Source organism: Oncorhynchus kisutch, unplaced genomic scaffold, assembly GCF_002021735.2.
Source record: "Oncorhynchus kisutch isolate 150728-3 unplaced genomic scaffold, Okis_V2 Okis01b-Okis20b_hom, whole genome shotgun sequence".
NCBI lineage: Eukaryota > Metazoa > Chordata > Actinopteri > Salmoniformes > Salmonidae > Oncorhynchus > Oncorhynchus kisutch.
The window spans coordinates 15481413-15496412 of record NW_022261978.1 but is presented as its reverse complement, the minus strand read 5'-3'; the positions used below and the strand labels follow the sequence as shown (position 1 = coordinate 15496412).

Sequence of the window (15000 nt, the reverse complement as noted above, 5' to 3'; positions counted from 1 at the left end):
GGGCGTTGTCGTGGTAACCGGCGCTGTCGTCGAGCTGATCGGTGAAGAGGCTGAAGTTTTGGAACAGGTTGATGAATGTCTGGAGAGCAAGCGCCGTCAGGCCAGCCTGGAGTCAGAGGTCAGAGGTTAGAGGTCAGAGGTGTTCATTATTAAAGCAGAAGTCAAGGTAACTATAGTAACTTAGAAGTAAGAGCTGAAGTCAACCAGCTTCCTAGCTAAAAACAGCAGCCTGGAGTCAGAGGTTAGGTGTCAGAGGTTAGGTGTTAGAGCTTCCTAGCTAAAAACAGCAGCCTGGAGTCAGAGGTTAGGTGTCAGAGGTTAGGTGTTAGAGCTTCCTAGCTAAAAACAGCAGCCTGGAGTCAGAGGTTAGGTTGTTAGAGCTTCCTAGCTAAAAACAGCAGCCTGGAGTCAGAGGTTAGGTGTCAGAGGTTAGGTGTTAGAGCTTCCTAGCTAAAAACAGCAGCCTGGAGTCAGAGGTTAGGTGTTAGAGGTTAGGTGTTAGAGCTTCCTAGCTAAAAACAGCAGCCTGGAGTCAGAGGTTAGGTGTCAGAGGTTAGGTGTTAGAGCTTCCTAGCTAAAAACAGCAGCCTGGAGTCAGAGGTTAGGTGTTAGAGCTTCCTAGCTAAAAACAGGAGTTTCTCTTAGGTAAGGGACAGCATTCCCTCCTCAGATTGTCACTCTAGACACAACAACATAATTAACAAAAACAACAAAAACAAGTCACAACTCCTGCAGCTCTGGTCTGTACATAGTCAACGGTCGGCTTCGAGGGGCCTCCTACGGTAGGTACACCTACAGCTCTGTTACATCCTGGGTCTGTACATAGTCAACGGTCGGCTTCGAGGGGCCTCCTACGGTAGGTACACCTACAGCTCTGTTACATCCTGGGTCTGTACATAGTCAACGGTCGGCTTCGAGGGGCCTCCTACGGTAGGTACACCTACAGCTCTGTTACATCCTGGGTCTGTACATAGTCAACGGTCGGCTTCGAGGGGCCTCCTACGGTAGGTACACCTACAGCTCATCCCTTGGCAGTAGTACTGTAGACTAGTTTATCACTGACCTCAACCCAGAGTCTCTCAGAGCGTTCACAGTCAGTCCATTGACACCCTTATCAGACCACAGTCAGCCCACTGACACCCCTATCAGACCACAGTCAGCCCACCCCTATCAGACCACAGTCAGCCCACTGTCACCCCTATCAGACCACAGTCAGTCCACTGACACCCCTATCAGTTCACAGTCAGCCCACTGACACCCCTATCAGACCACAGTCAGCCCACCCCTATCAGACCACAGTCAGCCCCACTGACTCCCCTATCAGACCACAGTCAGCCCACTGACTCCCCTATCAGACCACAGTCAGCCCACTGACTCCCCTATCAGACCACAGTCAGCCCACTGACTCCCCTATCAGACCACAGTCAGCCCACTGACACCCCACCCCACTGACACCCCTATCAGACCACAGTCAGCCCACTGACTCCCCTATCAGATTACAGTCAGCCTACTGACACCCCAATCAGACCACTGTCAGCCCACTGACACCCCACCCAACTGACACCCCTATCAGACCACAGTCAGCCCACTGACTCCCCTATCAGATCACAGTCAGCCCACTGACTCCCCTATCAGACCACAGTCAGCCCACTGACACCCCACCCCACTGACACCCCTATCAGACCACAGTCAGCCCACTGACTCCCCTATCAGATCACAGTCAGCCCACTGACTCCCCTATCAGACCACAGTCAGCCCACTGACACCCCACCCCACTGACACCCCTATCAGACCACAGTCAGCCCACTGACTCCCCTATCAGACCACAGTCAGCCCACTGACACCCCACCCCACTGACTCCCCTATCAGACCACAGTCAGCCCACTGACACCCCACCCCACTGACACCCCCTATCAGACCACAGTCAGCCCACTGACTCCCCTATCAGACCACAGTCAGCCCACTGACACCCCACCCCACTGACTCCCCTATCAGACCACAGTCAGCCCACTGACACCCCACCCCACTGACACCCCTATCAGATCACAGTCAGCCCACTGACACCCCTATCAGACCACAGTCAGCCCACTGACACCCCACCCCACTGACTCCCCTATCAGATCACAGTCAGCCCACTGACACCCCACACCACTGACACCCCTATCAGACCACAGTCAGCCCACTGACTCCCCTATCAGATCACAGTCAGCCCACTGACTCCCCTATCAGACCACAATCAGCCCACTGACTCCCCTATCAGATCACAGTCAGCCCACTGACTCCCCTATTTGACCACAGTCAGCCCACTGACACCCCACCCCACTGACACCCCTATCAGACCACAGTCAGCCCACTGACTCCCCTATCAGATCACAGTCAGCCCACTGACACCCCAATCAGACCACAGTCAGCCCACTGACACCCCACCCCAGTGACACCCCTATCAGACCACAGTCAGCCCACTGACTCCCCTATCAGATCACAGTCAGCCCACTGACACCCCTATCAGACCACAGTCAGCCCACTGACTCCCCTATCAGATCACAGTCAGCCCACTGACTCCCCTATCAGACCACAGTCAGCCCACTGACACCCCTATCAGACCACAGTCAGCCCACTGACTCCCCTATCAGATCACAGTCAGCCCACTGACACCCCAATCAGACCACTGACACCCCTATCAGACCACAGTCAGCCCACTGACTCCCCTATCAGATCACAGTCAGCCCACTGACACCCCACCCCACTGACACCCCTATCAGACCACAGTCAGCCCACTGACTCCCCTATCAGATCACAGTCAGCCCACTGACACCCCTATCAGACCACAGTCAGCCCACTGACTCCCCTATCAGATCACAGTCAGCCCACTGACTCCCCTATCAGACCACAGTCAGCCCACTGACACCCCTATCAGACCACAGTCAGCCCACTGACTCCCCTATCAGATCACAGTCAGCCCACTGACACCCCAATCAGACCACTGACACCCCTATCAGACCACAGTCAGCCCACTGACTCCCCTATCAGATCACAGTCAGCCCACTGACACCCCAATCAGACCACAGTCAGCCCACTGACACCCCACCCCACTGACACCCCTATCAGACCACAGTCAGCCCACTGACTCCCCTATCAGACCACAGTCAGCCCACTGACTCCCCTATCAGATCACAGTCAGCCCACTGACTCCCCTATCAGACCACAGTCAGCCCACTGACACCCCACCCCACTGACTCCCCTATCAGACCACAGTCAGCCCACTGACTCCCCTATCAGACCACAGTCAGCCCACTGACACCCCACCCCACTGACTCCCCTATCAGACCACAGTCAGCCCACTGACTCCCCTATCAGACCACAGTCAGCCCAATGACACCCCACCCCACTGACACCCCTATCAGACCACAGTCAGCCCACTGACTCCCCTATCAGATCACAGTCAGCCCACTGACTCCCCTATCAGATCACAGTCAGCCCACTGACTCCACTATCAGATCACAGTCAGCCCACTGACACCCCACCCCACTGACTCCCCTATCAGATCACAGTCAGCCCACTGACTCCCCTATCAGATCACAGTCAGCCCACTGACACCCCTATCAGACCACAGTCAGCCCACTGACTCCCCTATCAGATCACAGTCAGCCCACTGACTCCCCTATCAGACCACAGTCAGCCCACTGACACCCCACCCCACTGACACCCCTATCAGATCACAGTCAGCCCACTGACTCCCCTATCAGACCACAGTCAGCCCACTGACTCCCCTATCAGATCACAGTCAGCCCACTGACTCCCCTATCAGACCACAGTCAGCCCACTGACACCCCACCCCACTGACACCCCTATCAGACCACAGTCAGCCCACTGACACGCCTATCAGACCACAGTCAGCCTACTGACACGCCTATCAGACCACAGTCAGCCTACTGACACGCCTATCAGATCACAGTCAGCCCACTGACTCCCCTATCAGATCACAGTCAGCCCACTGCCACCCCTATCAGATCACAGTCAGCCCACTGACTCCCCTATCAGATCACAGTCAGCCCACTGACTCCCCTATCAGACCACAGTCAGCCCACTGACTCCCCTATCAGACCACAGTCAGCCCACTGACACCCCACCCCACTGACTCCCCTATCAGACCACAGTCAGCCCACTGACACCCCTATCAGACCACAGTCAGCCCACTGACTCCCCTATCAGACCACAGTCAGCCCACTGACTCCCCTATCAGACCACAGTCAGCCCACTGACTCCCCTATCAGACCACAGTCAGCCCACTGACTCCCCTATCAGATCACAGTCAGCCCACTGACTCCCCTATCAGATCACAGTCAGCCCACTGACTCCCCTATCAGACCACAGTCAGCCCACTGACACCCCTATCAGATCACAGTCAGCCCACTGACACCCCTATCAGATCACAGTCAGCCCACTGACACCCCTATCAGACCACAGTCAGCCCACTGACACCCCTATCAGACCACAGTCAGCCCACTGACTCCCCTATCAGACCACAGTCAGCCCACTGACACCCCTACCAGATCGCAGTCAGCCCACTGACACCCCACCCCACTGACTCCCCTATCAGATCACAGTCAGCCCACTGACACCCCTATCAGACCACAGTCAGCCCACTGACTCCCCTATCAGACCACAGTCAGCCCACTGACTCCCCTATCAGACCACAGTCAGCCCACTGACTCCCCTATCAGACCACAGTCAGCCCACTGACACCCCTATCAGACCACAGTCAGCCACTGACTCCCCTATCAGGACCACAGTCAGCCCACTGACTCCCCTATCAGACCACAGTCAGCCCACTGACTCCCCTATCAGATCACAGTCAGCCCACTGACACCCCACCCCACTGACTCCCCTATCAGACCACAGTCAGCCCACTGACTCCCCTATCAGACCACAGTCAGCCCACTGACTCCCCTATCAGACCACAGTCAGCCCACTGACTCCCCTATCAGATCACAGTCAGCCCACTGACTCCCCTATCAGATCACAGTCAGCCCACTGACTCCCCTATCAGACCACAGTCAGCCCACTGACACCCCACCCCACTGACTCCCCTATCAGACCACAGTCAGCCCACTGACTCCCCTATCAGATCACAGTCAGCCCACTGACACCCCTATCAGACCACAGTCAGCCCACTGACTCCCCTATCAGATCACAGTCAGCCCACTGACACCCCTATCAGACCACAGTCAGCCCACTGACACCCCACCCCACTGACACCCCTATCAGATCACAGTCAGCCCACTGACACCCCACCCCACTGACACCCCTATCAGATCACAGTCAGCCCACTGACACCCCTATCAGATCACAGTCAGCCCACTGACTCCCCTATCAGATCACAGTCAGCCCACTGACACCCCACCCCACTGACACCCCTATCAGATCACAGTCAGCCCACTGACACCCCTATCAGATCACAGTCAGCCCACTGACTCCCCTATCAGACCACAGTCAGCCCACTGACTCCACTATCAGATCACAGTCAGCCCACTGACACCCCTATCAGACCACAGTCAGCCCACTGACTCCCCTATCAGACCACAGTCAGCCCACTGACTCCCCTATCAGACCACAGTCAGCCCACTGACACCCCTATCAGATCACAGTCAGCCCACTGACACCCCTATCAGATCACAGTCAGCCCACTGACACCCCTATCAGATCACAGTCAGCCCACTGACTCCCCTATCAGATCACAGTCAGCCCACTGACTCCCCTATCAGATCACAGTCAGCCCACTGACACCCCTATCAGACCACAGTCAGCCCACTGACTCCCCACCCCACTGACTCCCCTATCAGACCACAGTCAGCCCACTGACACCCCTATCAGACCACTGACACCCCCTATCAGACCACAGTCAGCCCACTGACTCCCCACCCCACTGACTCCCCTATCAGACCACAGTCAGCCAACTGACACCCCACCCCACTGACACCCCTATCAGATCACAGTCAGCCCACTGACTCCCCTATCAGACCACAGTCAGCCCACTGACTCCCCTATCAGAATACAGTCAGCCCACTGACTCCCCAATCAGATCACAGTCAGCCCACTGACTCCCCTATCAGACCACAGTCAGCCCACTGACTCCCCTATCAGACCACAGTCAGCCCACTGACTCCCCTATCAGACCACAGTCAGCCCACTGACACCCCACCCCACTGACACCCCTATCAGATCACAGTCAGCCCACTGACTCCCCTATCAGACCACAGTCAGCCCACTGACTCCCCTATCAGATCACAGTCAGCCCACTGACTCCCCGATCAGATCACAGTCAGCCCACTGACTCCCCTATCAGATCACAGTCAGCCCACTGACTCCCCTATCAGATCACAGTCAGCCCACTGACACTCCTATCAGATCACAGTCAGCCCACTGACTCCCCTATCAGATCACAGTCAGCCCACTGACTCCCCTATCAGATCACAGTCAGCCCACGGACACCCCTATCAGACCAGTCAGCCCACTGACTCCCCTATCAGATCACAGTCAGCCCACTGACACCCCTATCAGACCACAGTCAGCCCACTGACTCCCCTATCAGACCACAGTCAGCCCACTGACTCCCCACCCCACTGACACCCCTATCAGACCACAGTCAGCCCACTGACTCCCCTATCAGACCACAGTCAGCCCACTGACTCCCCACCCCACTGACTCCCCTATCAGACCACAGTCAGCCCACTGACTCCTCACCCCACTGACACCCCTATCAGACCACAGTCAGCCCACTGACTCCCCTATCAGACCACAGTCAGCCCACTGACTCCCCACCCCACTGACTCCCCTATCAGACCACAGTCAGCCCACTGACTCCCCTATCAGACCAAAGTCAGCCCACTGACTCCCCACCCCACTGACTCCCCTATCAGACCACAGTCAGCCCACTGACTCCCCTATCAGACCACAGTCAGCCCACTGACACCCCACCCCACTGACTCCCCTATCAGACCACAGTCAGCCCACTGACTCCCCTATCAGATCACAGTCAGCCCACTGACTCCCCTATCAGATCACAGTCAGCCCACTGACTCCCCTATCAGACCACAGTCAGCCCACTGACTCCCCTATCAGATCACAGTCAGCCCACTGACTCCCCTATCAGATCACAGTCAGCCCACTGACTCCCCTATCAGACCACAGTCAGCCCACTGACTCCCACCCCACTGACTCCCCTATCAGACCACAGTCAGCCCACTGACTCCCCTATCAGACCAAAGTCAGCCCACTGACTCCCCACCCCACTGACTCCCCTATCAGACCACAGTCAGCCCACTGACTCCCCTATCAGACCACAGTCAGCCCACTGACACCCCACCCCACTGACTCCCCTATCAGACCACAGTCAGCCCACTGACTCCCCTATCAGATCACAGTCAGCCCACTGACTCCCCTATCAGATCACAGTCAGCCCACTGACTCCCCTATCAGACCACAGTCAGCCCACTGACACCCCACCCCACTGACTCCCCTATCAGACCACAGTCAGCCCACTGACTCCCCTATCAGATCACAGTCAGCCCACTGACACCCCTATCAGATCACAGTCAGCCCACTGACACCCCACCCCACTGACTCCCCTATCAGATCACAGTCAGCCCACTGACACCCCTATCAGACCACAGTCAGCCCACTGACACCCCTATCAGACCACAGTCAGCCCACTGACACGCCTATCAGACCACAGTCAGCCCACTGACACCCCTATCAGACCACAGTCAGCCCACTGACACGCCTATCAGACCACAGTCAGCCCACTGACTCCCCTATCAGACCACAGTCAGCCCACTGACACCCCTATGAGATCACAGTCAGCCCACTGACTCCCCTATCAGATTAAAGTCAGCCCACTGACTCCCCTATCAGACCACAGTCAGCCCACTGACTCCCCTATCAGACCACAGTCAGCCCACTGACACCCCACCCCACTGACTCCCCTATCAGATTACAGTCAGCCCACTGACTCCCCTATCAGATCACAGTCAGCCCACTGACTCCCCTATCAGATCACAGTCAGCCCACTGACACCCCACCCCACTGACTCCCCTATCAGACCACAGTCAGCCCACTGACTCCCCTATCAGACCACAGTCAGCCCACTGACTCCCCACCCCACTGACTCCCCTATCAGACCACAGTCAGCCCACTGACTCCCCTATCAGACCACAGTCAGCACACTGACACCCCTATCAGACCACAGTCAGCCCACTGACTCCCCTATCAGACCACAGTCAGCCCACTGACACCCCACCCCACTGACTCCCCTATCAGACCACAGTCAGCCCACTGACTCCCCTATCAGATCACAGTCAGCCCACTGACACCCCTATCAGATCACAGTCAGCCCACTGACACCCCACCCCACTGACTCCCCTATCAGATCACAGTCAGCCCACTGACACCCCTATCAGACCACAGTCAGCCCACTGACACCCCTATCAGACCACAGTCAGCCCACTGACACGCCTATCAGACCACAGTCAGCCCACTGACACCCCTATCAGACCACAGTCAGCCCACTGACACGCCTATCAGACCACAGTCAGCCCACTGACTCCCCTATCAGACCACAGTCAGCCCACTGACACCCCTATGAGATCACAGTCAGCCCACTGACTCCCCTATCAGATCAAAGTCAGCCCACTGACTCCCCTATCAGACCACAGTCAGCCCACTGACTCCCCTATCAGACCACAGTCAGCCCACTGACACCCCACCCCACTGACTCCCCTATCAGATCACAGTCAGCCCACTGACTCCCCTATCAGATCACAGTCAGCCCACTGACTCCCCTATCAGATCACAGTCAGCCCACTGACACCCCACCCCACTGACTCCCCTATCAGACCACAGTCAGCCCACTGACTCCCCTATCAGACCACAGTCAGCCCACTGACTCCCCTATCAGACCACAGTCAGCCCACTGACTCCCCACCCCACTGACTCCCCTATCAGACCACAGTCAGCCCACTGACTCCCCTATCAGACCACAGTCAGCACACTGACACCCCTATCAGACCACAGTCAGCCCACTGACTCCCCTATCAGACCACAGTCAGCCCACTGACACCCCACCCCACTGACTCCCCTATCAGACCACAGTCAGCCCACTGACTCCCCTATCAGATCACAGTCAGCCCACTGACACCCCTATCAGATCACAGTCAGCCCACTGACACCCCACCCCACTGACTCCCCTATCAGATCACAGTCAGCCCACTGACACCCCTATCAGACCACAGTCAGCCCACTGACACCCCTATCAGACCACAGTCAGCCCACTGACACGCCTATCAGACCACAGTCAGCCCACTGACACCCCTATCAGACCACAGTCAGCCCACTGACACGCCTATCAGACCACAGTCAGCCCACTGACTCCCCTATCAGACCACAGTCAGCCCACTGACACCCCTATGAGATCACAGTCAGCCCACTGACTCCCCTATCAGATCAAAGTCAGCCCACTGACTCCCCTATCAGACCACAGTCAGCCCACTGACTCCCCTATCAGACCACAGTCAGCCCACTGACACCCCACCCCACTGACTCCCCTATCAGATCACAGTCAGCCCACTGACTCCCCTATCAGATCACAGTCAGCCCACTGACTCCCCTATCAGATCACAGTCAGCCCACTGACACCCCACCCCACTGACTCCCCTATCAGACCACAGTCAGCCCACTGACTCCCCTATCAGACCACAGTCAGCCCACTGACTCCCCTATCAGACCACAGTCAGCCCACTGACTCCCCACCCCACTGACTCCCCTATCAGACCACAGTCAGCCCACTGACTCCCCTATCAGACCACAGTCAGCACACTGACACCCCTATCAGACCACAGTCAGCCCACTGACACCCCACCCTACTGACACCCCTATCAGACCACAGTCAGCCCACTGACTCCCCTATCAGACCACAGTCAGCCCACTGACTCCCCACCCCACTGACTCCCCTATCAGATCACAGTCAGCCCACTGACACCCCTATCAGACCACAGTCAGCCCACTGACTCCCCTATCAGATCACAGTCAGCCCACTGACACCCCTATCAGATCACAGTCAGCCCACTGACACCCCACCCCACTGACTCCCCTATCAGATCACAGTCAGCCCACTGACACCCCTATCAGACCACAGTCAGCCCACTGACACCCCTATCAGACCACAGTCAGCCCACTGACACGCCTATCAGACCACAGTCAGCCCACTGACACCCCTATCAGACCACAGTCAGCCCACTGACACGCCTATCAGACCACAGTCAGCCCACTGACTCCCCTATCAGACCACAGTCAGCCCATTGACACCCCTATGAGATCACAGTCAGCCCACTGACTCCCCTATCAGATCAAAGTCAGCCCACTGACTCCCCTATCAGACCACAGTCAGCCCACTGACTCCCCTATCAGACCACAGTCAGCCCACTGACACCCCACCCCACTGACTCCCCTATCAGATCACAGTCAGCCCACTGACTCCCCTATCAGATCACAGTCAGCCCACTGACTCCCCTATCAGATCACAGTCAGCCCACTGACACCCCACCCCACTGACTCCCCTATCAGACCACAGTCAGCCCACTGACTCCCCTATCAGACCACAGTCAGCCCACTGACTCCCCTATCAGACCACAGTCAGCCCACTGACTCCCCACCCCACTGACTCCCCTATCAGACCACAGTCAGCCCACTGACTCCCCTATCAGACCACAGTCAGCACACTGACACCCCTATCAGACCACAGTCAGCCCACTGACACCCCACCCTACTGACACCCCTATCAGACCACAGTCAGCCCACTGACTCCCCTATCAGACCACAGTCAGCCCACTGACTCCCCACCCCACTGACTCCCCTATCAGATCACAGTCAGCCCACTGACACCCCTATCAGACCACAGTCAGCCCACTGACTCCCCTATCAGATCACAGTCAGCCCACTGACACCCCTATCAGATCACAGTCAGCCCACTGACACCCCACCCCACTGACTCCCCTATCAGATCACAGTCAGCCCACTGACACCCCTATCAGACCACAGTCAGCCCACTGACACCCCTATCAGATCACAGTCAGCCCACTGACACCCCACCCCACTGACTCCCCTATCAGACCACAGTCATATATATATATATATCATATACATATACAAAATTACTTGCAAATCTTAGAATCAACTTAGAATCAACTATTAAATACTACCAGTCCCCACTGGTTTTTATTATTGGTCCCCAATAAGTATACTAGCCTGTACTAGCCTGTACTAGCCTATACTAGCCTGTACTAACCTGTACTAACCTGTACTAGCCTATACTAGCCTGTACTAGCCTTTACTAGCCTATACTAGCCTATACTAGCCTGTACTAGCCTGTACTAGCCTGTACTAGCCTGTACTAACCTGTACTAGCCTATACTAGCCTATACTAGCCTGTACTAGCCTGTACTAGCCTGTACTAACCTGTACTAGCCTATACTAGCCTGTACTAACCTGTACTAGCCTATACTAGCCTATACTAGCCTGTACTAGCCTGTACTAGCCTGTACTAACCTGTACTAGCCTATACTAGCCTGTACTAGCCTTTACTAGCCTATACTAGCCTATACTAGCCTGTACTAGCCTGTACTAGCCTGTACTAGCCTGTACTAACCTGTACTAGCCTGTACTAGCCTGTACTAGCCTATACTAGCCTGTACTAGCCTGTACTAGCCTGTACTAGCCTGTACTATCCTGTACTAGCCTTTACTAGCCTGTACTAGCCTATACTAGCCTATACTAGCCTGTACTAGCCTGTACTATCCTGTACTAGCCTTTACTAGCCTGTACTAGCCTGTACTAGCCTGTACTAGCCTATACTAGCCTGTACTAGCCTGTACTATCCTGTACTAGCCTTTACTAGCCTGTACTAGCCTATACTAGCCTGTACTAGCCTGTACTAGCCTATACTAGCCTGTACTAGCCTGTACTATCCTGTACTAACCTGTACTAGCCTATACTAACCTATACTAGCCTATACTAGCCTGTACTAGCCTACACTAACTTGTACTAGCCTATACTAGCCTATACTAGCCTATATTAGCCTGTACTATCCTGTACTAGCCTATACTAGCCTATACTAGCCTGTACTAGCCTATACTAGCCTGTACTAGCCTATACTAGCCTGTACTAGCCTATACTAGCCTGTACTAGCCTATACTAGCCTATACTAGCCTGTACTAGCCTATACTAGCCTGTACTAGCCTATACTAGCCTGTACTAGCCTGTACTATCCTGTACTAACCTGTACTAGCCTATACTAGCCTATACTAGCCTATACTAGCCTGTACTAGCCTGTACTAACCTGTACTAGCCTATACTAACCTATATAGCCTATACTAGCCTGTACTAGCCTACACTAACTTGTACTAGCCTATACTAGCCTATACTAGCCTGTACTAGCCTATACTAGCCTGTACTATCCTGTACTAGCCTATACTAGCCTATACTAGCCTGTACTAGCCTATACTAGCCTGTACTAGCCTGTACTAGCCTGTACTAGCCTATGCTAGCCTGTACTAGCCTGTACTATCCTGTACTAGCCTATACTAGCCTGTACTAGCCTGTACTAGTAACTTTGTAGGCCACATGTGCTGCACCAGAAACGCATGTCCTCTCCCTGCTTTATCATGGTCTGAACGATGTCCATAATTCCACTCCATATCATACAGTATAATACAGAATGGTGCAGCGGTCTAAGGCACTGCATCTCAGTACACTACAGGCGTCACTACAGTCCCTGGTTCGATTCCAGGCTGTATCACATCCGGCCGTGATTGGGAGTTCCATAGGGAGGCGTCGTCCGGGTTTGGGAACCCAGCGGGTTTGGGAACCCAGCGTCGTCCGGGTTTGGCCCAGGGTAGGCCGTCATTGTAAATAAGAATTTGTTCATGACTAAATAAATTGTCAAACTAGGGGCTGTTCTGGGCAGTGGTCTCTCCTTGTCCTCTGTAAACAACATGTTCTTGAGTCGGGCTATCGCTCACATAGGGATGGGTTCAACACACACACACACATTACAAGCACACATTACACACACACACACATTACACACACATTACACACACACGCACACACGCACACACATTACACACACACATTACACACACACATATTACACACACACACACATTACACACACACACATTACACACACGCACATTACACACACCCACACACATTACACACACACACATTACACACACACACACACACACACACATTACACACACATTACACACACACACACACACACACACACACACATTACACACACACACATTACACACACACACATTACACACACACACACATATTACACACACACACATTACACACACACACATTACACACACCCACACACATTACACACACACACACATTACACGCATGACCCCCCCCAGGTGTCTCTTACCCAGGTGAGGATGGAGAAGAAGCAGAAGGCAACAGCAGCCCTGGCGGCGTCGGAGCCCTGAGCCAATGGGAGCTCTTCTTCTGTCGTCTGCTGCCACTGATTGGCCAGGAAACAGAAACCCACGAACCACAGGAAGCTGGCCAGGGCTGGGGGGGGGAGCGGGACCAACAAGACAGATGGTTCAGAAAACATACCTCCTAGAGATAACATGACGTGTGTATGTGTCTGTGTGTGTGTATGTATATAATGTGTGTGTGTATGTATATAATGTGTGTGTGTGTATATAATGTGTGTGTGTATATAATGTGTGTGTATGTATATAATGTGTGTGTGTATGTATATAATGTGTGTGTGTGTATATAATGTGTGTGTATGTATATAATGTGTGTGTGTGTATATAATGTGTGTGTGTGTATATAATGTGTGTGTATATATATAATGTGTGTGTGTATGTATATAATGTGTGTGTGTGTATATAATGTGTGTGTATGTATATAATGTGTGTGTGTGTACCAGAGAAGACCATGTCGATGAGAGTTGCTCTCCTCCTGAGTCGGACACTGTGGATGGTGGGGAAGTAGATGTCTAGAACCAGGAAGCAGACGCTGCCTAGGAAACAGACCACGCCCACGGTAACGCCGTAGTTACAGGCATCGGCGTTCTTATTGAAGACGCATAGCAACCGCTCGCTGCCGATGTTCATGTAGCCTTCATTCACTATACAGCTGAACACTACCATAGAGAATACCTGGAGGAGAGAGAACTACTAGTTAACTACTATACAGCTGAACACTACCATAGAGAATACCTGGAGGAGAGAGAACTACTAGTTAATTACTATACAGCTGAACACTACCATAGAGAATACCTGGAGGAGAGAGAACTACTAGTTAATTACTATACAGCTGAACACTACCATAGAGAATACCTGGAGGAGAGAGAACTACTAGTTAATTACTATACAGCTGAACACTACCATAGAGAATACCTGGAGGAGAGAGAACTACTAGTTAATTACTATACAGCTGAACACTACCATAGAGAATACCTGGAGGAGAGAGAACTACTAGTTAATTACTATACAGCTGAACACTACCATAGAGAATACCTGGAGGAGAGAGAACTACTAGTTAATTACTATACAGCTGAACACTACCATAGAGAATACCTGGAGGAGAGAGAACTACTAGTTAATTACTATACAGCTGAACACTACCATAGAGAATACCTGGAGGAGAGAGAACTACTAGTTAATTACTATACAGCTGAACACTACCATAGAGAATACCTGGAGGAGAGAGAACTACTAGTTAATTACTATACAGCTGAACACTACCATAGAGAATACCTGGAGGAGAGAGAACTACTAGTTAATTACTATACAGCTGAACACTACCATAGAGAATACCTGGAGGAGAGAGAACTACTAGTTAATTACTATACAGCTGAACACTACCATAGAGAATACCTGGAGGAGAGAGAACTACTAGTTAATTACT

At 53.5% G+C, this 15000-nt stretch overlaps 1 protein-coding gene across 1 annotated transcript in view; it reads right to left on the bottom strand.

Moving 5' to 3' along the window:
- LOC109888149 (synaptogyrin-3-like) overlaps positions 1-15000 on the bottom strand; it is a 27910-nt gene that overhangs the window by 931 nt on the left and 11979 nt on the right. The window contains exons 2-4 of the mRNA XM_031811587.1: positions 14015-14249; positions 13502-13647; positions 1-106 (exon numbers count right to left, since the gene is read on the bottom strand). The exon at positions 1-106 is cut by the window's left edge and continues 931 nt beyond it. Coding sequence (XP_031667447.1) covers positions 1-106; positions 13502-13647; positions 14015-14249 — 487 coding nt within the window. The remainder of the gene's footprint in view (positions 107-13501; positions 13648-14014; positions 14250-15000) is intronic.